Source organism: Spermophilus citellus (assembly GCF_964194105.1).
Source record: "Spermophilus citellus genome assembly, chromosome: 2".
Classification (NCBI taxonomy): Eukaryota; Metazoa; Chordata; class Mammalia; order Rodentia; family Sciuridae; genus Spermophilus; species Spermophilus citellus.
This window is the reverse complement of record NC_138183.1, coordinates 162863923-162888853: the sequence shown is the minus strand read 5'-3', so window position 1 is coordinate 162888853 and position 24931 is coordinate 162863923. Positions and strand designations below refer to the sequence as shown.

Sequence of the window (24931 nt, the reverse complement as noted above, 5' to 3'; positions counted from 1 at the left end):
TGTTGGGTGTGGAGGGTGGCTATTGGGAACCCCGGCACTCTATTGTTTTGTTTCCCTTGTGGGGGATAGAACTGTACCGCTTCCTTCCCCGTCTGAAATCCCGTACTCAGCCCGGGGGTCAGTGCGGGCTTGGCTGGTGGGATTCCACTTTGTCGCAACCACTTATCTCCCTGCTGACTGGTTAACCCCTTCTCTGCGGCGCCACGCCTTCTGTAGCCGCGGGGCAGGCCGCGCGAATCACACAGCCTGGATCTCCAGGGTCACACCGTTGGCTTTTGGGATCCCCGGCACTCTTTTTCTGCTTGCCCCTCCCCCAGCGCTGGCTAGACAGGTTTTGTTTTGGCTGCTGATGGGAGGGGGGGTTGAAGGTCAGGTGCCTCTAGTTCTCCTTTAGTCTTTATGCAGGCTCACTCTGATACTCCCTCTCCCTGAAAGTCTAGGAGAGATTTTATGCGAAATACCCCTATGTATGGGGGCTGAGCTGAGTGACACACACCTGTTTTGTTGTTGCAATCTGTCGGAGAGTGGGGGTGGTTACTTCAGCTGTCCAAGATGGTGGCCGCTGGTTGCCTTAGTGGAGTGTCCCTTGTGGGGGATGGGACTGTACCGCTCCCTTCCCTGTCTGCAATCCCAAACTCAGCCCGGGGGTCAGTGCGGGCTTGGCTGGTGGGATACCACTGTGTCGCAGCCACTTATCTCCCTGCTTACTAGTTAATCCCTTCTCTGTGGCACCATGCCTTCTGTAGCCGTGGGGCAGGCCGTGCGAAATCAGACAGCCTGGATCTCCGGGGTCACACCCAAATATAAGTAAATTCAGAAGAACTCTGTTCATCTTTATAAAGGCTATCCACATGTTAAATAAGGACCTGGGGTAGTAAAACCAAAAGACTTTGTTTTTAAATATGATATATATGAAATTTAAGTTTAACCATGAAAATTCAGATACAGTCATGCATGACTTAACAAGAGTGATATAGTCCAAGAAAAGCAAAGTTTGAGTGATTTCATTTGTTGTGTGAACGTCAGAGAGTAATTACACAAACCTAGGTGGTATAGCCTAGTACACACCTAGGATATATGGTATGGCTTATTGCTCATAGGCTACAAACCTGTACAGCATGTTACCATACTGAACACTGTAGGCAACTATAACACAATGGTAAGTATTTGTGTATTTAAACACAGCTAACATAGAAAAGGTCCAATAAAAATGCTAGGAAGGGCTGGGGATAGAGCTCAGTTGGTAGAATACTTGCCTCAAATGCACAAGGCCCTGGGTTCAATTCCCAGCATAAAACTAGGAAGTAGGAATATTTCAATATTAAGCAACAGGAATATTATTATAATTTTATTGGACTACCATTTGTGCAGTTCATCATTGACTGAAATGTTGTTATGTGGCACAATTGCACATCTTTACTAATGGAGCTAAGTTTAGCTAAATTTTACCTCCCACCACTAAGGAAATGCCACATATCTTTTAAGTTTTATGTTCACAAACCCCTACTTTTCAAGATACTGATTTCTATGTTAGTTCAGGAAACATTATCTTCTCCAACAAACAAAATATTTAAATGTGCAAAGACTAAAATGATAAAAGTTTATTTATTATTTTCATAAAGTCCAAGACGTAGCTAATTGGTTGGCACTACTCCTCCAAAAAGTAATTCAGGGTTCTAGGCCCATTTTTGTCTTATGGCCCTCCTATCTTCAAATTGGCTCCCAAAGTCACCATGACGTTTGCACCAAGCCACAGAGTAGGAAAGAGCATGCAGAATTGTGTGAGAGATTGTTTTTGAGGTGAAAGTCCTCCACTCACATTCTATTAGCTGGAATCTGCAAAAGATCTAAATAGTTATTTCTCGAATAGAAAGCCAAAGATTTATGAAAAAATATTCAACATCCTTAGCAATCAAAGAGATTCAAATCAAAACTACACTGAGATTTCACCTCACACCAGTTAAAATGGAAGCTTTAAAAAATACAGCAATTCCTAGTAAGAACATGGGGGGGAAGTATACTTATAGACTGTTGGTGAGAGGTTTTCTTGGGCCATTGTGACTAAAAGATCTGACCAGAACAATTTTAGGGGAAGAAAAGTTCATAGAAGGCCAGGACCATTCCTTGGGGCTTGAGGTGAGGCAGAAGAACATCATGGCAAAAAAGTGTGGCAGAGGGAAGCAGCTCTGGTGGTGATCAAGAAGCAAAGAGAGGTCTCCACTTGCTAGATACAAATATATACCCCAAAGCCACACCCCCATTGAGCCACTTCCTCTAGCCACACCCCACCTGCATCCAGTTACCATCCAGTTAATCCCATCAGGGATTGATTCACTGATTAGGTTAAGGCTATAACATGGTCATTTTTCCTCCCAACCTTCTTGCATTGTCTCACAGGTGAGCTTTTGAGAGACACCTCACATCCAAACCACAACAGTGACAATGCAAATTAGTTCAACCACTTTGGAAAGTAGTATAGAGTCTCTTCAAGAGACTGGGAATAGGAAAACCATATGATCCAGCTATTACACTCCTTGGTATCTATAAAAAGGAAGCAAAATCAGCATACTATTATGTGATACACACAAACCAATGTTGATAGTAGCACAATTACAACAGCCAAACTATGGAACCAGCTCAGGCGCCTGTCAACAGATGACTGGATAAAGAAAATGTGATGTACATACACAACGGAGTTCTACTCAGTTATAAGGAAGAATGAACTTATGTCATTATAAACACAAATATATAGGACGGGAGAACATCATGGTAAGTGAAATAAGCCAACTCAGAAAAGGTTGAATGTTTTTTTCTCATATGCAGGAGCTAAAGAGAAAAAAAAGAAGAAAAAGTCATTTCTTTAAAAAAAAAGAGAGAGGGATCAGGGAACTAAGGGAAAGGAAGAAAGGGGGGAAGGGGGAAGAACTGGGGATTAAAGCTGACAAATTATGCTTTGTGCATATATGAATGTATTACAGTGCATTCCATTTTCATATGTAATTTTAATGCATCCATTAGAAAAATAAATAAATAGAAGGAAGACCAATAGTTTAGAGGAAGGAGATCAGGGGAAGGAGGAGGAAAGAGAAAGGGGAAGTACTTAGGACTGAAATGGAACAAACTGTTATATGTATTTACGAATATTTCAAAATGAACCCCACTATTATGTATAACAATAATGCACTAAAATTTTTTTTTTAAGAAAAAAGAAGGAAGATTCAAATACAATAGGGTCACTTGCTCAGGAAGAAGATAAAATTCTGGTCAGTTTAGCTTGTCCTCACTTTGTCAGCAACTGCTTACTGTTTTTTTTTTTTTTTTTTCATCTCCTCTATTAACTTTAATCACATTTTCAACATGCAGCCAAGAATGAAGCTTTGACAGCAAGCCATAAGTTTACACAGTCAAGCATTATCAATTTTCTGCAGTCGCAACACTGAGATAAGATGAGAAAGTTAGGTATTTTCTTTCTTGTACCTTTCTTGACTGAAAAGCAATGAAAACTATTACAAAGATTTGGCCATCCCTCAAATTCATTTTCCATAAATCTCTTGAAATTATTGCATTTACTTTTGCTTGGTTTATGGCAAACAAAATCAACTTAGTTCTTCAATTCAATTGTTAAATGCAGAATTTTAAGAATCACAGTGATGACAAAATTGGTACATGTTTCATCATAATACACCTGCTTATGAGAACAGACGTGAACATTAAAAAGGATTTACTTTAAGATGGATCATTTGCCATGTGGACAAACACTTCTGGTTCATTCAGAGCCAGAATGCTTATATGGTTCCAGAGGGACTCCTTGGCAGAATTTGCTAATTACTCATTAAACAGTTGAACATGTGTAAACGTTATTTATCTTATAAAGCTTACCCACAGAAAAACAGACACAAAAATGAGGTAAATACTATGGGCAAGATTGTGGTTCTTGGAAAAAGACTAAAAGCCGACATATATTTTTGGTAAGCTTTTCCTCCTAAGCATGTTTCAAAAGATGAAAATACTAAGAGCTGGAAGGCCACAAAGCTTAACACACACATCTTGTCCTCCAGGGAAAGGAACGGCACTCTGCTGCACTGCAAAATCTGAGCTTTCCCAACAGGCAGTGGCCAGCACCACGGTGGCCATCTTAGTCAGAGTGGAGACAATGCTTTAATCATTCCCTCTTTTAAATGTGATCTTTGTTCCAAGGCCAGCTGTTTGTTTACATTACTCACCGAATAACACTTTATGCATCCTTAGGTCTCTCACAGCCAGGGAAGCTGTGGGAGGCAGCTGTGCTACCTGCCTTTTAAGCTACAGTAATCAACATCAACCCTGTATGAGAATGAGTTGAATGATCCTTCTAAGAAGTCTGTAGTCATAGTTCTCTCAGCTAATGGTCAGAAAATAAATCAAATTCTGACAAAGAGTAAATTCGTCCCATTTTCCTCCTCTTCTTCCCCATTCAAATGATCATATTTAGGCACTTGAAACAGGAATGGTAGAGCACTCTTCTTCTATTGGCCAATCAGTCAGGCTCCAGCTGCAGTTTCTCTGTGTGCCACTGAAGAGTGTCACTGAAGGTATTGCTAAACTTGAAGCAGAGGCTAAATGTTGGTGAGAATATTTTGTGGAGCAGTCAATGAATTCTCCATTTGTGAATGTTGTGGTTCAACTTCTTAAAAAGTTGAGAATTTTGCTAGGCCCTTCTCCATCTCAGCATATTGCTCTGTAAGCCTCTCCGTGGCTCTTCTGTGTTCTCCATCCACCTCAGCATGACGGCGGGGTTGTTCTTTCATGAAATCCTCCCACTGGAGTTGCTGCTGTTTCTCAGTAGCTATTAAGTGGTCATGATACATCTTTCTTCGTTCCTGTTCCCTCTGCTGGAGTCATGAGCTGCTCGCAATCTCTGGAGAACTTCTTTCAAGTTGTCCTGCATCTGGGAAGAGGTGTTCATTTGTTTCATGGATCATATTCTTCAAATTTTCAAGAACTCGCATTTCTCGAAGACCACGTTTTTCTTCAGATTCTTTTACAAAATAACGAGTTTCGCCTTGAATAACTGGTCTGTGATCCAAAAGCCTTGAATGAATTTCTCCAAGATCCTTAATAATGAGGTGTGCTGAGCCCGCAGTCCCCAGCGAGTCCCTCTTCTTGCCGCCGCCACCGCCGGGGGGACCTCACAACCCACAAGGGTCTCTGTCCCTCCGCCACTCATTGCTTACTGTTTTTTAACAGAATTTTATTTCTCTAAAGTGGTCTAAAAAATTTAGACTTTTCACTAATTACGGGTGGTCTTTGATCAATTCACATATGTGTAAATTAAAGATGTTTCATTAAAATTCTAGGAACATTATTTTTAATCTTTGAAAATTGGAGAACCGTAAACAAGCAAAAAAAAAAAAAAACTAAAAGGAGTAAAGATGTAAATAATATGAAATCAAATGTCTTCTAACCTATAATCAATCCTGTTTTAATTACTTATATTAATGTTTATGGCAGGTTTTACTTAATTATGTTTTATGTATATAATCAAGAGTTATTTTTTTAAGTTATAGATGGACACAATATCTTTATTTTTATTTATCTATTTTTTTATGTGGTGCTGAGGATCAAACCCAAGGCCTCACGCATGCAAGGAGAGCGATCTATCACTGAGCCACAACCCCAGCCCTCAAGAGTTGATTTTATACACTTAAACTCTATAGGATATTTATCATGAGAAAACATCTTCTTATACTAATCAATCCATATAATGCTAGTGAGTTTAGATGATATTATTTAAAATTCTTTGAGGCAGAATGGAAAAGAAAATAGGGTTTTATTCAAAGTCACAAAGTAAAGCATTATGTGATCCCAAGAATTATGCTTAAAACAGATTTTCCCACTGGAAAAGAATCAAGTGAATTATGTATTTAGCATTGGTAGAAATGCAGCAACAAAAACTGAGATTAAAATGGTAAGTGAAGGAAATATACTCATGGCATTCTAAAATTGGTATCAAAATTATAAAATTGGAACAGAATCAAAATTTTAGACATGAAATTTTTCCTTTCAAATGGTCATATTCTAATGCAAAAATACTGAATAAGAAAGAAGGTATAGATTATATTTTCCATCTTTTCACTTTCAGTCTGTTTGTGTGTTTACTGGTGAAGTGAGTCTCTTGAAGGCAGAATATGTTGGTCTTGTTTTTTGTTGGTTGTTTTAATCCACTCAGCCAGTCTGCAGCTTTTAACAGGAGAAGTTACTCCATTTATACTGCAGGTTTATTGATTTTTCTTCTAACTATTTTAAATACACTTTGTTCTTTCTTTCTTGCTTGCTCATCTTTGGTGTTTTGTGGTTTGCCATATTGATAAGATTTGATTCTTTTCCATTTCTCTTTTGTGTATCTGCTTTTGTAGTGAGTTTTATGCTTTCACATTTTTTGACAGTAGTTATCTTTCTTTTGGTTGTGGATGTAGGACTCCCTTAAGTGCTACTTCTTGGAAGGACTTTATTTCTCCTTCATATCTAAAGAACAGGCTTGCTGAGTAATAGTTTCAGTTGGCGGTTATTTTCTTTTGGGACTCTGAATTCATTCTATATATATTTTTAAAAAACACAAGACAACCACCAAATAAAAATTCAAACCTTTTTAAATATTAATAAATATATTCATAAATAAAATAGCAAATAATACATACTGCATAGAAATAAGCACAGAAAATATAATAATTATAAAATTTTATGATGAAGTTGAGATAAAAATATTCAGTCATGTAAATAAATATGAATAAACTGACTCACCTATTAAACAGATTTTCAAAGCAAGATGAACAGTATATCGTATTTAAGAAACAAAGTGATTTATGAAGACTGAAAATAAAGGCATGGACAGTGAACATTAGGCAAATGAATGCAATATGAAAGTAGGTCAGTGATACTGATATTAGGCAAAGTAGAATTTAAGATAAAGAATATAAGTATGACCCCCAAAAACTTTTTAATTCTAAAATCTGCAATTCAGAATAAAGACATAACTAGTGAACATATATGTTCCAAACAACACTGTAACTTTCATTAGAAAGCAAAAGCTAAACAGGATGCAGAATCTCTTTAAAATACAACAGAGTGTTTAAAGCAAAAATAATAACAATATATTATAACAGATACAGAAATAAAATGTAGGTCAACAGAGCATAAGATGTGAGAAATTGAAGAATAAGGTTTTAAGGTTCCAGAAATATATAGAAAGTGGTATACTTTGTGGACAAACTCTTTTTTAATTGACAAACAATTGTATATATCTGTGTTGGACATTATATCTTGAAATAGGTACATGTGGTCAAAAGGCTATATCAAGCTGTATAGGGAGATGGCCAGTGTCTCATTGGGGGGTTCTTCTTCCTGCCAAAGAGGGTGTAAGCCACCTGAGAAATTGAAGTCTAGAATAATTAGTAAAAAACAAAAGACAAAGAGTCAGAAAGATATTTTCAAAAGCAGAGCCCTTGATAGGTTTAGTCCACACAGGAGCTGGAGCTAGACAAAAGAAAATGGCTCCAGTTGTTTACTTAAGGGGATACATCAAAGGCAGGGATAAGGTTTCAAGGGTGGAGACTTGATGTATTGCTGTCAGCAGGTTGATTGGCATCTTAGAAGGTCACACCCCTCTCGGAGGAGTTGTGAGGCTACAGCAAGTCAACTCCATCTCTGGTGCTGTGGGGGACCTTTGGCAGAGCTTGAATAGGGCTCACAGTGAGTCAGGAAAGTCAATCAGAGGAAATGACCACTGGTCATTCCCAGACACCAGATTCTCCTATTCAATAGACTACACAGGATGCACAGTGGCCCACATGCAGCCCACAGATGGCTTGAGACAAAGCTAAATAGCTTTCATATTACTTCACTTACGGTTTTTGTGGCTAGAGCACTAAAAATGTACTGTCTAAGCAATTTTCAAGTATACAATAAATTCACTATAGTCACCATGCTATATAATGGATTTTCTGAACTTATTCTTTTTGTATAACTGAAATTTTTTTTTATCCTTTGATCATTTCTGCAATCCACACCCCTCAACTACCAGTCTACATTTCTCTTTTTTAGAATCCACATATAAGTAAGAAATATAGTATTTGGATTCTGAGCCTGGCTTATTTCACTTAACATAATATCCCCCAGATTCAACCAGGCTGTCCTAAATGACAGGATTTTCTGGTTAAGGCTGAATAATATTCCATGGTCTTTGTGTACAACAATATCTTTCCACTTATCCACTGACAGGTCCTAAGTTAATTCCTTATCTTGGCTACAGTGAATAATATTGCAATGAACATGGGGGTGCAGATATCTTTTTGACAGACTCATTTCATTTCCTTGAATCATATGCCCAGTAAAAGGATTGCACGATCACATGGGAGTTCTACTTTTAATGTTATAAGGAAACTTCAAACCATTTTCCAAAATGGCTGTACTGGTTTACATTCACACTAAAATAGTGCAAGTGTGCTTTTTGTCCATTTCTTCACCAGCACTTTTTATCTTTTTTGATAACAGCCATTTGAACAGGTGAAGGATATCCCAAAGTCGCTTTATATTTTCCAGATAATTTTGGATGTTAAGACGTTTTTCATATACCTGTTGATTTTTTATGTCTTCTTTTGAAATATATCCACTTATATCCCTTGGTCATTTAAAAATCAGGTTGTTTTCTTTTTATTCAGTTTCTTTTATGTTTTATATATTGGATATATGGTTTGAAAATATTATCTCCCAATCCATAGGATGTCCCCTCACTTTGCTGTAGAAAAGCTGTATTTTGATGTAATTCTATTTGTTTATTTTTGCTTTTGTTGCTTTGACTTTTGGGTCGTAACCAGAAAATTATTGCCTAGACCAATATCATGGGACTTCCCTATTTCTCCTTGATATTTTACAGTTTCAGGTTTCACATTTAAGTCTCCAACACATCTGGAGATAATTTTTTTTCTTTTTTAAAATTGATTTAAAAAAATAAATAAAAGCAAAATGCATTACAATTCTTGTTACACATATAGAGCACAATATTTCATATCTCTGGTCGCATATAAAGTATGTTGACACCAATTCGTGGCTTCATACATGTACTTTGGATAATGATGTCTATCATATTCCACCATCCTTGCTAACCCCCTGCCCCTCCCCTTCCCCTCCCATCTCTCTGCCCTATCTAGAGTTCATCTATTTCTCCCATGCTCCCTCTCCCTATCCCACTATGAGTCAGCCTCCTTATATCAGATAAATATTTGGCATTTGTTTTTTTGGTATTGGCTAACTTCACTTAGCATTATCTTCTCCAACGCCATCCATTTATCTGCAAATGCCATGGTTTTATTCTCTTTTATTGCTGAGTAATATTCCATTGTGTATATATACCACATTTTCTTTTATCCATTCATCTTCTGAAGGACATCTAGGTTGTTTCCATAGTTTAGCTATTGTGAATTGTACTGCTATAAACATTGATATGGCTGTGTCCCTGTAGTATGCTGTTTTTAAGTCCTTTAGGTATAGACTGATGAGTGGGATAGCTGGGTCAAATGATGGTTCAATTTTCCCAGTTTTCCAAGGAATCTCCATACTGCTTTCCATATTGGTTGCACCAGTTTGCATCCCACCAGCAATGTATGAGTGTACCTTTCCCCCCACATCCTCGCCAACACTTATTGTTGTCTGTCTTCATAATAGCTGCCATTCTGACTGGATTGAGATGATATTTTAGAGTGGTTTTGATTTTCATTTCTCTAATTACTAGAAATGATGAACTTTTTTCATATATTTGGTGATTGATTGTATAACCTTTTCTGAGAATTGTCTGTTCAGTTCCTTTGCCAATTTATTGATTGGGTTATTGATTTTTTGGGTGTTTAGCTTTTTGAGTTCTTTATATACCCTAGAGATTAGTGCTCTGATGTGTGAGGGGTAAAAATTTGCTCCCAAGATGTTGGCTGTCTATTCACCTCACAGATGGTTTCTTTTGCTGAGAGGAAGCTTTTTACTTTGAATCCATCCCATTTATTGATTCTTGGTTTTAATTCTTGCACTACAGGAGTCTCATTAAGGAAGTTGGGGCCTAATCCCACATGATGAATATTTGGGCCTACTTTTTCTTCTGTTAGATGCAGAGTCTCTGGTTTAATTCCTAGATCCTTGATCCAGCTTGAGTTGAGTTTTGTGCATGATGAGAGATAGGGGTTTAATTTCATTTTGTTGCATATGGATTTCCAGTTTTCCTAGCACTGTTTGTTTAAGAGGCTATCTTTTTTCCAATGCATGTTTTTGGCTCCTTTGTCTAATATAATATAATTGCAATTTTGTGAGTTAGTAGTCTCTGTGTCCTCTATTCTGTATCATTTGTCTACCAGTCTGTTTTGGTGCCAATACCATGCTGTTTTTGTTATTATTGCTGTGTAGTATAGTTTAAGGTCTAGTATAGTGATGCCACCTGCTCACTCTTCCTGCTAAGTATTGATTTAGTTATTCTGGGTTTCTTATTTTTCCAGGTGAATTTCATGATTTCTTTTTCTATTTCTATGAGGAATGCCATTGGGATTTTGATCGGAATTGTACTAAATCTATATAGTGCTTTTGATAGTATGATCATTTTGATAATATTAATTCTGCCTAGCCAAGAGCAAGGTAGATCTTTCCATCTTCTAAGGTCTTCTTTAATTTCTTTCTTTAGGGTTCCATAGGTTTTATTGTATAGATCTTTCACCTCTTTCGTTTAGAGATAAATTTTGAATGAGTGAGATAATTGCCAAACTTCATTCTTTCCCAATATGAATATCAAATTGTTCCAAAACCAGTTATCAAACTGTTCTTTCCCTATTGTATGTACCTGGTATCTTTATCAAAAACTGATTTATTTCTAGGCTCCCTCTTCTTTTACATTGGACTATAACCGTTTTTCTGCCAGTAAAGTGCTATTTTCATTACTATGGATTTGGAGTAGATTGTGAAATCAGGAAATGTGATGTCTCCAGCTTTGTTCTTCTGGCTCAACATTACTTTGACTATTTTGAGGGCTTTTCTTACTCCATACATATTTAAGAATTTATATTTACTTGCTTATTTTTATTTCTTTTTCTGTGGAAAAACCCCACTGAAATGTGATAAAGATCCTACTGAATCTGCAGACCACTTTGGGTACTATTGGTATTTTTTTTTTAAGAGAGAGTGAGAGAGGAGAGAGTGAGAGAGGAGAGAGAGAGAGAGAGAGAGAGAGAGAGAGAGAGAGAGGGAGAATTTTTAATATTTATTTTTTAGTTCTCGGCGGACACAACATCTTTGTTGGTATGTAGTGCTGAGGATCGAACCCGGGCCGCACGCATCCGAGGCGAGCGCGCTACCGCTTGAGCCACATCCCCAGCCCCCGCTATTGGTATTTTAACAATATCATTTTTTCCAATCTGTAAACACCAAAAATCTTTCCATTTGTGTCTTCTTTAATTTGTTTCAACAATGTTTTATAATTTTCATGAGCAGATATTTCACCTCCTTGGTTAAATTTGTTTTTCAGTATTTCATTTTTTGGGTAGTTATTGCAAATGGATTTTTTTTTCATTTTTTAAGATAGTTATTAGGATATAAAAACACTATTAATTTTTTTACAAAGACGTTGCATCCTGAAACTTCAGTTTATTAGTTCTAACAGTTTTTTAAATAAAGTATTTAGGGTTTTATGTATTTAAAATCTTAGTATATGCAAACAGAAGCAATTTTATTTTTTTGTGTGTCCAATTTGGGTGTCTTTCTTTGTTTTGCCTGACTATGCTTCCAGTATTATGTTGGCAGGAGATGACAAGAGTGGACATTCTTGTCACATTTCTTTTTCTTTTTCTTTTTTTTTTTTTTTTTTTTTTTTTTGGTAGCAGGGATTGAACTCAGGGGTATTATATTGTATTTTATTTAGAGACAGGGTCTCACTGAGTTGCTTAGCACCTCACCATTCCTGAGGCTGGCTTTGAATTGGCAATCCTCCTGTCTCAGCCTCCCAAGCAACTGGGATTACAGGTGTGTGCCACCCCTCCTGGCTCCTTGCCTCATTTCTGATCTTCAAGGAAAAGCTTTCAACATCTCACCATTGAGTATTATGTTAGTTGTGGATTTGTCATATATGGCCTTCATTGTATTGGAATTCACTCCTACTATACCTAATTTGTGGAGTTTTTTCATCACGAAAGGGTGTTAAATTTTGTCAAATAACTTTTCTGTATCTATTGAGATGACTATATTGTTGCCCTTTATTCTGTTAAAGTGACATATCACATTTATTGATTTGCATATATTGAACCATCACTGCACTCCAAGGATAAAACCCACTTGATTTGAGTGAATGACCTTTTCAATGTGCTATTGAATTCAGTTGCTACGTGAGGATTTTTACATATATGCTCATCAGAGACCCTGGCTTATAGTAGTACTCATGTCTGGTTTTGGTATAGGGTAATGCAGGCTTCATAAAGGAGTTTGGAGGTGTTTTGGGGAGAGTTTATGGATTGGCATTAATCCTTCTTTAAATGTTTAGTAGAATTAAGTTGTGAAGCCATCAGGTCCTAAGCTTTTCTTTGATGGGAGGCTTTTTATTACTGATTCAATCTCCTTAGCCATTATTGGTTCAATAGAATTTTCTATTTTTTCATGATTCAGTTTTGCTAGGTAGTTGTTTCAAGGAATTTGCGCATTTACTCTAGGTTATCCAATTTGTTGTCGAATAATTGTTCATAGTAGTCTCTTATGATCCTTTGAACTTCTGTGGCATCAGTTGTAATGTCTACTCTTGCAATTTTGATTTTGTCCTTCCCCCCTTAATCTAGACAAAGGTTTGTTAATTTTATGCATCTTTTCAAGAGTTTGTTGAGATTTTCTATTGTTTTTCTAGTCTTATTTCAGCTTTGACCTTTATTTCCTTCCTCCCTACTAATTTGGGGTTTATAATGTTCTTTTTCTAGTCCTTTGATGTGTAATATTTAGGTTGTTTTAGATCTTTTTTGATATAGGTGTTTATGGCTATAAATTTCCCTCTTACAACTGCTTTTGCTGCTACCCACAAAATTTGGTAGCTTGTACTTCCATTTTCATTTGTCTCAATATAAATTTTGTTTCTTTTTCTTTGACCCAGCAGTCATACAGGAGTATGTTTTTTTTAATTCCCATATATTTGTAGCTTCTTTGAAATTCTTATTATTGATATCCAGTTGCTCACCACTCTGATTAGAAAATGCATTTCATGTGTTTCAGTCTTCTTAACTTTATTAAATCTAATTTTGTGGCCTAACATATGGTCTCTTGCAAAGAGTGTTTTGTGTGGCTTGAGAAGAATGTGTGTTCTGCTATTATTGGATGAAAGATTCTGTATGTCTGTTAGGTTCATTTGTGTAAATTGTTGTTAATTACAATGCTTCCTAATTGATTTTGTTGTCATATTGTGTTCCATTTTTGAAAACAGGGTACTGAAGTTGAAGTTCTCTACTACTTCTATCATGCTGAATTCTGGATCTATTAATAGATCTCTTCTAATCTGTTAATATTTGCTTTATATATTGAGGTGCCCCAAAGTTGAGTTCATATAAATTTACAATCTTACAATTTCTTGATAAAAAGACACCTTTGTCATTATATACTGACCTTTGTCTCTTTCTTATGGATTTTGACTTAAAATCTATTTTATCCAGTGCAAATTACAGCTACTCTTACTCTCCTTCATTTTCCATTTCCATGGAATACATTTTCTTTCCCTTTACCTGTTGGGGACCACAAATCAAGTCAAGATGGTGCCTGGCAGTTTGCCAGGAGGAGTGGTTTGTGAAGCAACGCCACGCCACCGAGCTATTAAGTTGATGGAGATTCCTTATTGGCTGATTGCCATAACTGGATGATGCTAATTGAGTCAAGCTGTGTGTAACCAGTTAGGTATATATACCTCTGCTGCTCAGTAATAAAGCAGTTCCGCTTCAACCTTCAAGTTGCTTGTCACCTCCTGGTTATTTTGCCCAGCAGGACTGTGGCATTTACCTTTAATGCATGTGTCCTCAAAGGTGAAGTGAGTCCCTTGTAAGCAGTATAAAGTTCAGCTTTTTAAAATCAATTCAACTACTCTCTGTCTTTTGATTATATAATTCAACCTATTTACATTCAATGATTATTTATAGATAGGCATTAAGTTATTCCACTTAAAACTTGTTTCACATTTTTTTCAATAGATCCTTTGTTCCTGTCTGCCTTTGTAATGAGATGTTCTATAGTTATCATGTTTGATTCCTTTTAATTATTTATTTATTTTTATATCAGCAACTGAGCCACAGTCACAGCCCCTTTTGTTGTTTTGACACAGGGCCTCAGTAATTGCTGGGGCTGGGTTTGAACTTATGATTCTTGCCTCAACCTCTCAAGCTACTGGGATCACTGGCATGCACCACCACACCTAGTAATACTTTTTATCTTTTACATATGTCCTATCCATTTTTGCTTTGTGGATACAATGAGGTTTATATGAAATATTTGTAATTAAAACGGATTATTTTAAGATGATGAATTAATTTTGATTATATAAAAATAAAGCTACCCTTTTATCTACTTGCACATTTTGTATTCGGGTGACACAATTGACATTTTCATATTGTACATTCCTTAACAAATTGCTGTGTTCATTAATAGTTTTGTCTTTTAAACTTCATGCTAAATACCAGCCTTGCATTATTTGAGTATTCTGAACTTGACTATGTACTTACCTTTACCAGTTAATTCTATACTTTCGTATGTTTTCATTTTTCTAATTAGCATTCTTTTCTTTCAGACTGAGAACTCCCTTAGCATTTCTTGTAAATTAAGATCTACAGGTGATGAACAGACTCAGCTTTTGCTTGTCTGGGAAATATTTTTTCTTTCTTTCAATTCTGAAGTACAGCCTTTCTAGCTAACGTACTCCTGGATGGCAGTTTTTAGGGTTCTATCTACTTATAATCACATTCTTTCCTGGCCTGTAATGTTTCTTCTGAAAAACATGCTGATAACTTTACTGATATTGACTTTTACACAACAGTCTTCTTTTCTCTTGTTGTTCTTAGAATCTTTTCTTTTGAATTTTTTGTTTGTTTGTTTGTATGTCTTGGTGTAGTCTGCTAGGATTGACTGTAATTGTAAGCCTATCGTCCTCTTATACCTAAATATTTATCATCTTTCCTCATATTTGGGAATTTTTAGTCATTATTTAAAGTAATCTTACCATCCCTTTTCTCCTTTTTTTTGAATCCTTACAATGAAAATGTGTCTATTGATGCCATCCCATTAATGCATAGGCAATCTTTAGTCTTTTTCATTCTTTTTATCCTTTTTCTCATCTAGCTCTATATTTTTAAATAATCTATCTTCACATTCATACATTCTTTCTTCTGGGAAATTCTTCTTATGAGCTCTCTACAATATTTTTCACTCCATTCATTATATTCTCCAGTTCAAAAATTTTTTAATGACTTCAGTCTATACATTTTTTCATTCAATTCATGAATTGTTCCTGATTTTGTTAAATTAATCTCTGTGCTTTCTTGAAGCTCACTAAGCTTCCTTAAAATTATTTAAAATTTTTAAGAATGTAATTTGTTGGTCTCCATTTCATTGAGTTCAGCTACTAGGAATTATGTTCTTTTGGTGGTGATAGTTTCCTTGGATTTACAGATTTCTTGGGTTTATGTTGATGTCTCTGCACTTGATGGTTTAGTCAATTTTTCCAGACTTTCCAGACTGGTTCCAGTGGGAGAGAATATCTTCCAGTGGGAAGTTATTGGGGCACTGGCTGAGGTGAGCAAAATATTTTTGCACTAGCAGGGTCATAGCAACATAGTCTGAGTATCTGTCAGTTGTCAGTGTTAACAAAAATTACAGGAATGCTCAAAAGTCAATGCTGTGGAAATTCACAATGCTGTGGAGTTCTCTGGTAATGGCTGCTATGCCCTGCTTTTCTGTCACTGGAAAAAGTTATGACTGAGGGAATTATTAGCATTAGGACCAGCTGTGGGCTTGCTCATGGTGGCAGTGGCACAGGTATCTGATGAGTGATGCCTATGGAGTGGCTTTGGAGCCAAGCCATGAAACATGGGACACAGGTGGGGGGACTACAGCTCTGAGTCCTGGATGCCAATGGATCAATGCAGGAACATAGACAGGTATCCCTATTTTGAGTTGGTAATAGTGTGAAAGGCATGGTCATTTGCAAAACAGCCAGAGACCTGGGGAGCCTGTGACAGGAGCACAGACATGTCAAGCTACCGTGGATAGTTTTCTATGGCAGGTAAACAGTTATCCAGAACATGGGTATGAACAGAACCCCTTGAATCCAGGGTCCTGGAGTGATCAAGCTTGGTAGGGCAATGACCCTGGTGTAGCATGGGTATGCACACTCTCACAAGAATCACTGCACTGTGAGCATTTATAGAGCAGCCACAATTTGCTCAGGAGCATGCACAGGGTTAGGGGTACTGAAGTACTAATTACACAACAGTAGCTGATTCTTGAGGAGAAGTATGCAGCTGCATAAGGAAGGCTATTAATTTCATGACAGGCAAAAGATAATGTTCTCTATGGATCAAGTCTCCAGGGATCATCATGATTCTCACCATATTGCTAATACCAATATTCTCTGCAATTTTTCTTTATTCTTAGCTGTCTGTGGCATCTCTGAATGCCAGTTTCACCAGATCTTTTTGTGTAGATATTCTCCCCTTTTTGTTGTTGTTTCACTGCAAATCTATGAATTCTTAAGTGGACCCTTGAACTTTGCCAGGGAAATTCTGGTTTGTGAGTAGCTGTCTGTCTTTGTTTTTTGTTAAGTGATTATGGCTATTCATACTCAGCCACCTTGAAACATCACTTGCATAAATACCAGTGCCAGACTCTTAAGGTGGTTTCCTTTATGTTTTGATTCTGTTCTTCAGAACTTTGTGTGCTTTCATTCTATTGAGAGTAGGGAGGACCTGTGACTTTCTTCTAACCAATATGTAACAATGGGGACAGGCCACATGTGATTTTGCTCAAATCATCATATGATCACCTTATATAAGACTTCGGTGGACATCTTGTGAGAATCTCCCTCTATTTTGTTGGTAGAAAGAAGCAAGTAGCCATGATGGAAAATAACCACAAAGTAAGGAACTGCTAATGACCTATGGGAACTCAGGATAGTCTCTGCCCAACAGCCTGGAAAAACTGAAATTTCAGTTCTGTTTACAAGGATCTAAATGTTGCAAACAACCATATCTGATGTGGGGAAGTAGATCTTTCCCCAGTTCAGCCTCCAGACAAAAATCTTGTTCTGTTCAAAAGATTACAGCCTTGAGAGACCCTAAGTAGAGAACTCAGCTAAACTGTTCCTGAAATCCTGACCTGCAGACACTGTGAGATCATAAATGCATGTTACTTTAAGCTGCTAAATTTGTAGTGATAAGCTATGAAGCAATACTAAATTACTATGATATGCATAGGTCTCCAGAGTAAGTGGAAAATCACCTGAGTTATCTCCATCTGGACTTGACTTAGATGAGACCTGAACCTCAAGAGTAAGCCCTCCTGAGATGAGACTTTCTCATGAGGATTTGAATATACTTTTTGTTTGGGAGAAATTTATCTTTTTGTTTTGTATTTATTACATCTGTACTTTATTTCCCCTTTTCTTTTATTCTGACATTCAGATTGAGGTGTTTTTTTTTATCCAATTTTACCTATGAACTATAAATCTTGATTGGGGTCTTCTTTAAAGTTTATAACTATACATTCTTAATTTTCAGCATCCATATTTAAGCTGCATTATCCTACTTCAAGTACAACTTACCAATCTAATACAGTATACTTAGATTTCTCTCCTTCCCACATTTGTGCTCTAGTTTTTGCTATTGTGATTTACTTTACTTTTACATGTTATAAATTCCACACCAGTTATTTTTGTTTAAACAGTAAAATGTTTTTCAAAATAAAGGAAAAAAAACTTGTATGCTACCCATAGTAGCAACAGTTTCAGTGCTTCTTTGCATGCCTGATAATTTTTTACTGCATGTCAGACATTTCAACATTTTCTAACTACTGAATATATTTGATATATTCTTATTCCTATAAATATTTTTGTGCTTTGTTTTGGGATGCAATTATGTTACTTAAACAGTTTGATTCTTTTTTTTTTTTTCTTCACTTTAAACATTTGTCAAGAGCAGATCTGTGTTCTGCCTTGGCATAATTATCCTACACTACTGAGGCAATCATTTTATGCTACACATTACCATCTGTGTACTCTACTTAATTCCCAATCAATCATAAATTTTAAATTCTAGCTGGTCCTCAAAGATGACACGCGACAGAGGCCTGGAGTTTTCTGTTTGGCAATCCTTCCTATGATGATCTGTAGTCTAGGTCTCTCTATTCTCACAGCTGTATTTCTTCAACTTGGATAGGTACATTTGGGATTTTCTTGGATTCTTCTACCTTGCACCAAAATGTGGAAACTCTCTCAAGATAGTAAGATGGGGCCCATCTCATTTGTTTCTCATTTCTTATAGACCACTGTACTTTGTTGTGTTATTCTCCATGTCTTTAAATCATTGTGTTATATATGTGGTCTGTTTGTTGGATGTTTCATGAAGGAATGTAATGTGGTCACTCTATTGGTCTAGAAGCATAATTCTGAATCTATTTTCTATAAAAAAAAGAAAGACTGATGCAGGGCTAAACCAGGAGAATAGAGGGCAGAAGAAAGAGCCACAGAATATTTCTTCTCAAAAAGTAGGACTGAAACCTAAATCAAGAAACTAGCAATATATGTTCAACTTAATTTTAGAACTACTAGTGAACAGTGACTGCTATGTTCCTTTTACTCTCATTCTTTTTTCAATGGCTGTGCCTACTGCAGTTAAATGTATGCCTCTCTTGCTATTTATGTTGATGTGTTAGGTGAGTAGAGGGTACATGTAATTTGTCTCTTAAGTGCACTGGTATTCATTCAGACTGAGTGGAAAAACATCTAAGTACATTCACCTCTATACAAACTTTATTTATAGACCCTGAATCTCAAGAGATAGCCTATTAAGATGAGACTTTCTCAGGAGGATGTGAATACATTTTTGATGTGGGAGGAAGGTAAATTTGTGACCAAAGGGTGGACAGCAATGAATTAAAGATGGCCACAAATTATTTCACACTTCTCCCATCAAAACCAAATGCCAAATGCTTTCTCTGATATAAGGACGTTGATTCATGATGGGATTGGTGAGGGGGAGCATTGGAGGATGAACACTAGATAGGGCAAAGGGGTGGAAGGGCAAGGGAAAGACGGTGGAATGAGATGGACATCATTACCCTAAGTACATGTATGAAGACATGAATGGTGTGAATATACTCTGTATACAATCAGAGATTGGGAAAAATGTGCTCTATATGTGCAATATGAATTATAATACATTCTGCTATCACATACAACAAATTAGAATAAATACATTTTCTTTAAAAAGTAAGATTATAGCCCTCTTCTTGAATGTAGGTGGACTCAGACAACTTTGACAAAGTATGGCAAAAATAAAATTATATCAATATCTGGTCCCTGGCCCTATGAGACTTGTATGTGATACCTCTATGTCTGAGAATTGTTCTTTGGAATGGTTGCTCTGGGAAGCCAAACCATACAAGTCTAACTACTGTGAAATTGCCATACACAGAGAGAGTGACACCAGCAAGTCCCCCTGTTCCAACCATTCCAGTCCAAGCACTAGACATGTGCCACTTTGTATACCCCAGACACAGTACACACCATACATATCAAGAATAGAAAGAAACCCTTAACATGCAGCTCAAATCATCTCCAAAGGTTTGACCATGTAGGCAGAATCCTCAGACATCATGAAGCATAGACAAATCATCCATCTGAGCTCTGATCCAGAGTCTCATCTATAAAACCATGAGATATAAGAAAATAGCTGATAGTACAGCCAATAAATTTTGGAGATATTTGTTATGCAGGAATAAATAAATGGAACAGGGGGAAAATCAGAAGTTCAGTTTGGATATGCCTGTTACAGACACAAATACAATCAAGATGTCAAATTTGTTAAGAATGAAGATATAAAGTTGTAATGATATCCCCCTGGGCCTGTTATCCTTTGCCTTTTTTTCCATAGTAATATATCAACTTTGGCATTTTCTAACTAATTTATCATTTTGTCTAACATTTATTGCCCATCTTTTCCTGGTACTATGTTAATTCTCCAAAGATAAGGACTTTTGTTTTACTAATCAATGTATCCCCTGCTTGAATAACATTGATTGGCATCTTGAAAAACCAAACTTGTTGAATAAGCAAAACAATTTTAAAAAGGTACCTACCACCATTTTAATGAGATTATCTTAAAAGTGTAGTAAACATTTAAAAGGGTGGGAGGTGAGGCTTAAACTGAGCATTTTAACATTTTGAGGTTGAGCAAATAAAGAAGAACTCAGCAAAGACTGGGAGAATGCAGTTAGGAAAAAGGATAAATAAAAAGACTATTCTAGAGACATTGTAAAGAAAGTTTAAAGAGGAGAAAATGATCAAGTATGTCACCGGTGTGCTGACAGGTTTAGTAAGATGAGCACTGAGCATTCATTGCTAGATTTGCTAATGAGGAAAGTCACTGATGACCTTCACCTGAAGTCTGATAGCATAAATAAAGATGAAGTCTGTAATGAAAACAGAAAAAGGGTAAAGGAGATAAAACAGACTTCTCAGAAATATATTTTGTTATCAACTACAGAAATGTCTAGTGGGAATATGATGCCAGGGTTTGTTGTTGATATAGAATAGAAAGTTTTTGTATGCTAATAACCCTGTAAAGAGTAGAAAAAAACTGAAAATAGAGAGAACTGGGGATTGAAAAGATGGAAAGAGATGAAATCCAGTTCATAAACAAGTGGACTGGCTCAAGAACAACAAGATACTTTCTAGTCACCAAGAGGAAAAGTAGAGTACATGGCTATAAATACAGGACACTATTTGCTTCTATTTCTCTCAGTGAAACAGCAAGGTCTTAAGCTGAAAATGAAAATCAGGTATGTAAAAAGAAGTACTTTATAGCACTATATGTAAATATATTTGGCATATATCTCATTTTAGAATTTATCATATTGTGCTATAATTATGTATAAGTCTCTTTCTCCCCTAAAATGTAAGATAATTTAAGGTGGAAGAAGTACTTTTAATTTTTGCAAAACCAGATATAAAACAGTAATCTACAACGAAATGTTTGGTAACTCACTGATTAAATAAATGAATGTTAAGAGATTCCTTCAGGACTTCAGGATGAAGCCAAGTTAGAAAACAGCAATAATGCAATACTGTTAAGCATGTATTTGATAACACACACATACACTTAAATTCAATTTAGAAGTAGTGAAAAACTAAAACCATCAAATTTTAACCCATTTGTGAAATAAAAAAGGAATTCAAAAGGTTTTCCCTTTTTAATATATAAACAAAATAATGGGATGCCAATATTAAAAATAAATGTGATTTACTCTGAAGTATGCTTCGCACTGATTCCAGGTATTCAACATTTCATGACAAAATGTCAAGGTTCAATTTCCAAAAACCAACATGTTTGAAAAAGAGTTACTGCACAACAGTGTCTTCCATATATAGATATATAAAAGTAGGTCCACTCATAACAAAATCCCATATTTTGTTCATACAGGTTTTCTCTTAACACCAAGTGTGTTTAGAACAATAAAAATTAAGTGGACTTGATCAAGTAAGATACAACAAAATGTGCTCCTGGCATTTTACAATGCTATCATTATTTAAGATTTTGTAATAATCAATATAATCCCCAAAAATGATTTGGCTAAAAACAGTATCTTCTGTACAAATACCAAACAACTATAAATTATGGTATTTAAAACCATTACCTTTAAAATCACCAAAATTCAGAAACTATTTTAAAATCCAGAAACATTTGAATTGTGAATGTTATACTTTCATTGTCATTTAATATTTAACACTTTGGGATATTCTTCCTTTAATACAGAGAATAATAGCAATACTATTTGCTACTGGTAGAAAATTAAGAGTTCTTCTATAAAATTTTATGAAAATAAATTTTGATTATTACTGAATACATCAAATCTTAGTCTAAAAATTACAAAATAAGCCAACCAACAGACTTTGCCTTAAAGCACATTCACTTTCCTCTGAATCAAGGATTTGCTATATTTCCTATCTTTTCTTAAAAAAACAAAACAAAACAAAACAAAAAAAAACTTCTCAGATAAGTGAATAATTCAGAACACCAAGAAATGGGTACAGGACAGGAATGTGAGCAGGTGATCCAATACATCAGTTCTTAATCCACAGTCATGACAATGAATTCCCCAGAAGCAAATATGGGAGAAAACAACACAATCCAACAGTGCACAGTTGTCACAGACCCAGAGCAGTCTGCTCCTTCTGCTGTTTCCTTATGACCTGAGGCTCCGTTGTCAGTTAGGTGCTATGAACATAGAAATTAAATGGATTCTGAAGAGGAAATTAAAAAAGAGAGGTACACTTCAGCATGTTTTACTTTTGGTGAAGTCATATGGTTTCCACCACTGAGCAAACTGCAATGCTTTCTTCCTCTGGTCTTCAAAGCTTTCTCGGATCCCTTTCCTCCAAAGTCTTGGATCTAGATCCAGCATCCCACCAATGATTTCCTTTTAAAGAATGAGAAAAATATAACACTTATATGTACAAATAATAATGAAATCAGGAATGAAACCATTTGTTTGGTCTGTTATTAGATATAACATTAATTAGTTCCCCATGACAATGTTCAAATATTGCATAAATATTATTCTGAGCAAAAAACTTTATTGTCAATTAATTCTAATTACGCAAATTCTGTGATTCTCAGAGTTCTAGCTATGTTGCCTATCAAGTAATTTGTCCATTTTGTTGCTTATTAGTACATCTTCAAGATAGTAGTAAAAGGGAGGGAGAAAAGTGAAATTTAATTATTTTTGGTCAATATTAGTTGCTCTGATAAACAGTGTAGAGAAAAGTTAAATCACCTTGCATCAATTAACTTTGTTGCTCAATTGCAGTTGAATCATAAGTTAATGTTCTTTTTGTTACCCATATTTATGAACCAGTTTCTCCTACTATTAGCTAGATATTTTTCTCCAGGAAAATTAGTATTTTAATACTAATTTAAATAAACATACAATTAAAAATTATTAATCACTTTCTTTTAATGTTACTTTCTCACACTCTGAAAGGAAATAGCTTTTTGATTCTGTGCTTATTATTCTAGAGTATCATCTTTATGATCCTCCTCCTATGATACAGAAATTAATCAAATTTATGTATCTATTTAGGTACAGAAAGATAAGGGGGAGATTTACAATGCTTAAGAAGGCAGGCAGCATGGTAAATGGTTAATTAAGGTATGAAACATGGGACTAAGGGTCAAATTTTGCATATTCATTCTAGCTCTGCCGGGCTGTGCAGCGACATATTAGATAAATAGCATGATCTAAATCATAGGTTCTTCACCTTAGTATACTATGAGGACTTACTAAGCCCATGCAAATACCATATGTTACAGGAGATATAAAGATAACTCTAAAGATAACAGCTGTCTTCAAAGGGCTTATAAAAGTATGGAGCTGTGGTGGGATCCAGAATGAGAAGTTACTGAACTATACACACAGGACTGACTTATAAAGCAGAATAAGGTAATGGGAAAGCAGACTATTTGGAGACTCAACAGGAAGAAAAAAAAAATTTTGTTGGATAAATCAGGAAAAGCTTCAAGGAAAAGAGAAACTCTAATCATTAGAAATGGGAAATCAAAGGTCTAAAAGAGATAGTGGTTTATATAAGACATCAAGGGAAATGAGGCAAATTTGGATTTAGTCCAAGAGTTTCCTGGCCTCAGTTCAACTTAGCAACATAGTTTAAGAAAGCCTAGCTTATGGGTTTATCTGAAATAGTCTTTATATAAAACACCAAGCTTATCTTATGTGTACATAAGGATGGACTCTTGTTCTATTACTGATGCAGATGTTAATGGAGAGAGGCCATCCCAATAATCTCTGAACAACTGCTTGAGTAGAAAACTGAAGGAAGTTCTTGGGCCCACAGGCTATTTCTTGAAAAAATAATTTGGAGGAAAGCTGCTCAGTGATACAATTCAACCGGGAAGCTTTCCTTTTAATTGTAAAACAGTTCTTATCAACCATAATACATCTGAAGTTTCAAAATCTGAAGTGAGGTAGTAATCTCCAAAATAAATTTAAATGAGCAGAAAATGAAAAATCTACTTCCTTTCAACCAGAATCAAGTTTAATAGAAAAACCCAGACTTCAGGAACCTTTAGTTATAAAATACTATAGAATAATAATAACAAGAGAATTGTTCAGAGCTGTGAATACAATTTCTTTTTAGCTAATTGAAAAAAAAATCTTAAAATTTCTCAAACAAGTTTCTGTAATATGTTGCAACAGTTCAAAGATACATGAGATTTTTGGCCTCTGGTTAACCCATTAAGGACAAGAGTAAGTTCTGAATCCAAACTTCTGTAGTTCAGACTCTTGACACATCCTTATCAATTGTAGAAGATGGTCTTAAGCAGGATATGAAAGTGAGGGAAAAGGAGGAAGACAGAACCTTGAGAGTTCATCAAGGCCCTTCTAATTTTGGAGGCACTGGTACATAAAAATGATATAAGCAGAAAGGCCTTTACTACACTAGATTAAAAGGTCACTTCTAGAATTGTTGGTGTCTGAGTTATTACTCAGACTTTTCAGTTTCAATTGTGGAATTAATTTTATTCTAGTTCCTCACACTAACTTATATACTTCCTAGAGACTCAGTAGACCTTTGATTTGAGGAATATATACCCAGAAGGTAATCTTTTTCTCAAAGAAAGTA

General features: G+C 35.8%; 1 protein-coding gene and 1 pseudogene across 3 annotated transcripts in view; both read right to left on the bottom strand.

Annotated features, from left to right (window-relative positions):
* Positions 1-4659: 4659 nt before the first annotated feature.
* LOC308642581 (biogenesis of lysosome-related organelles complex 1 subunit 5-like) lies at positions 4660-5206 on the bottom strand (annotated as a pseudogene). The gene has a single exon. The product of its transcript is annotated as a biogenesis of lysosome-related organelles complex 1 subunit 5-like (transcript).
* A 14206-nt stretch (positions 5207-19412) lies between these two features.
* The window catches only part of CWF19L2 (CWF19 like cell cycle control factor 2), a 102887-nt gene continuing 97368 nt past the window's right edge, over positions 19413-24931 (bottom strand). The window contains exons 18-19 of one of the 2 annotated variants that reach the window (XM_081279383.1): positions 22581-22710; positions 19413-19935 (exon numbers count right to left, since the gene is read on the bottom strand). In XM_081279383.1, the coding sequence (XP_081135509.1) occupies positions 19904-19935; positions 22581-22710 (162 nt within the window). In that variant the 3' untranslated portion in view covers positions 19413-19903. Of the gene's footprint in view, positions 19936-22264; positions 22711-24931 lie in introns of those variants that run through there. The other variant, XM_081279384.1, reaches the window with a different exon arrangement.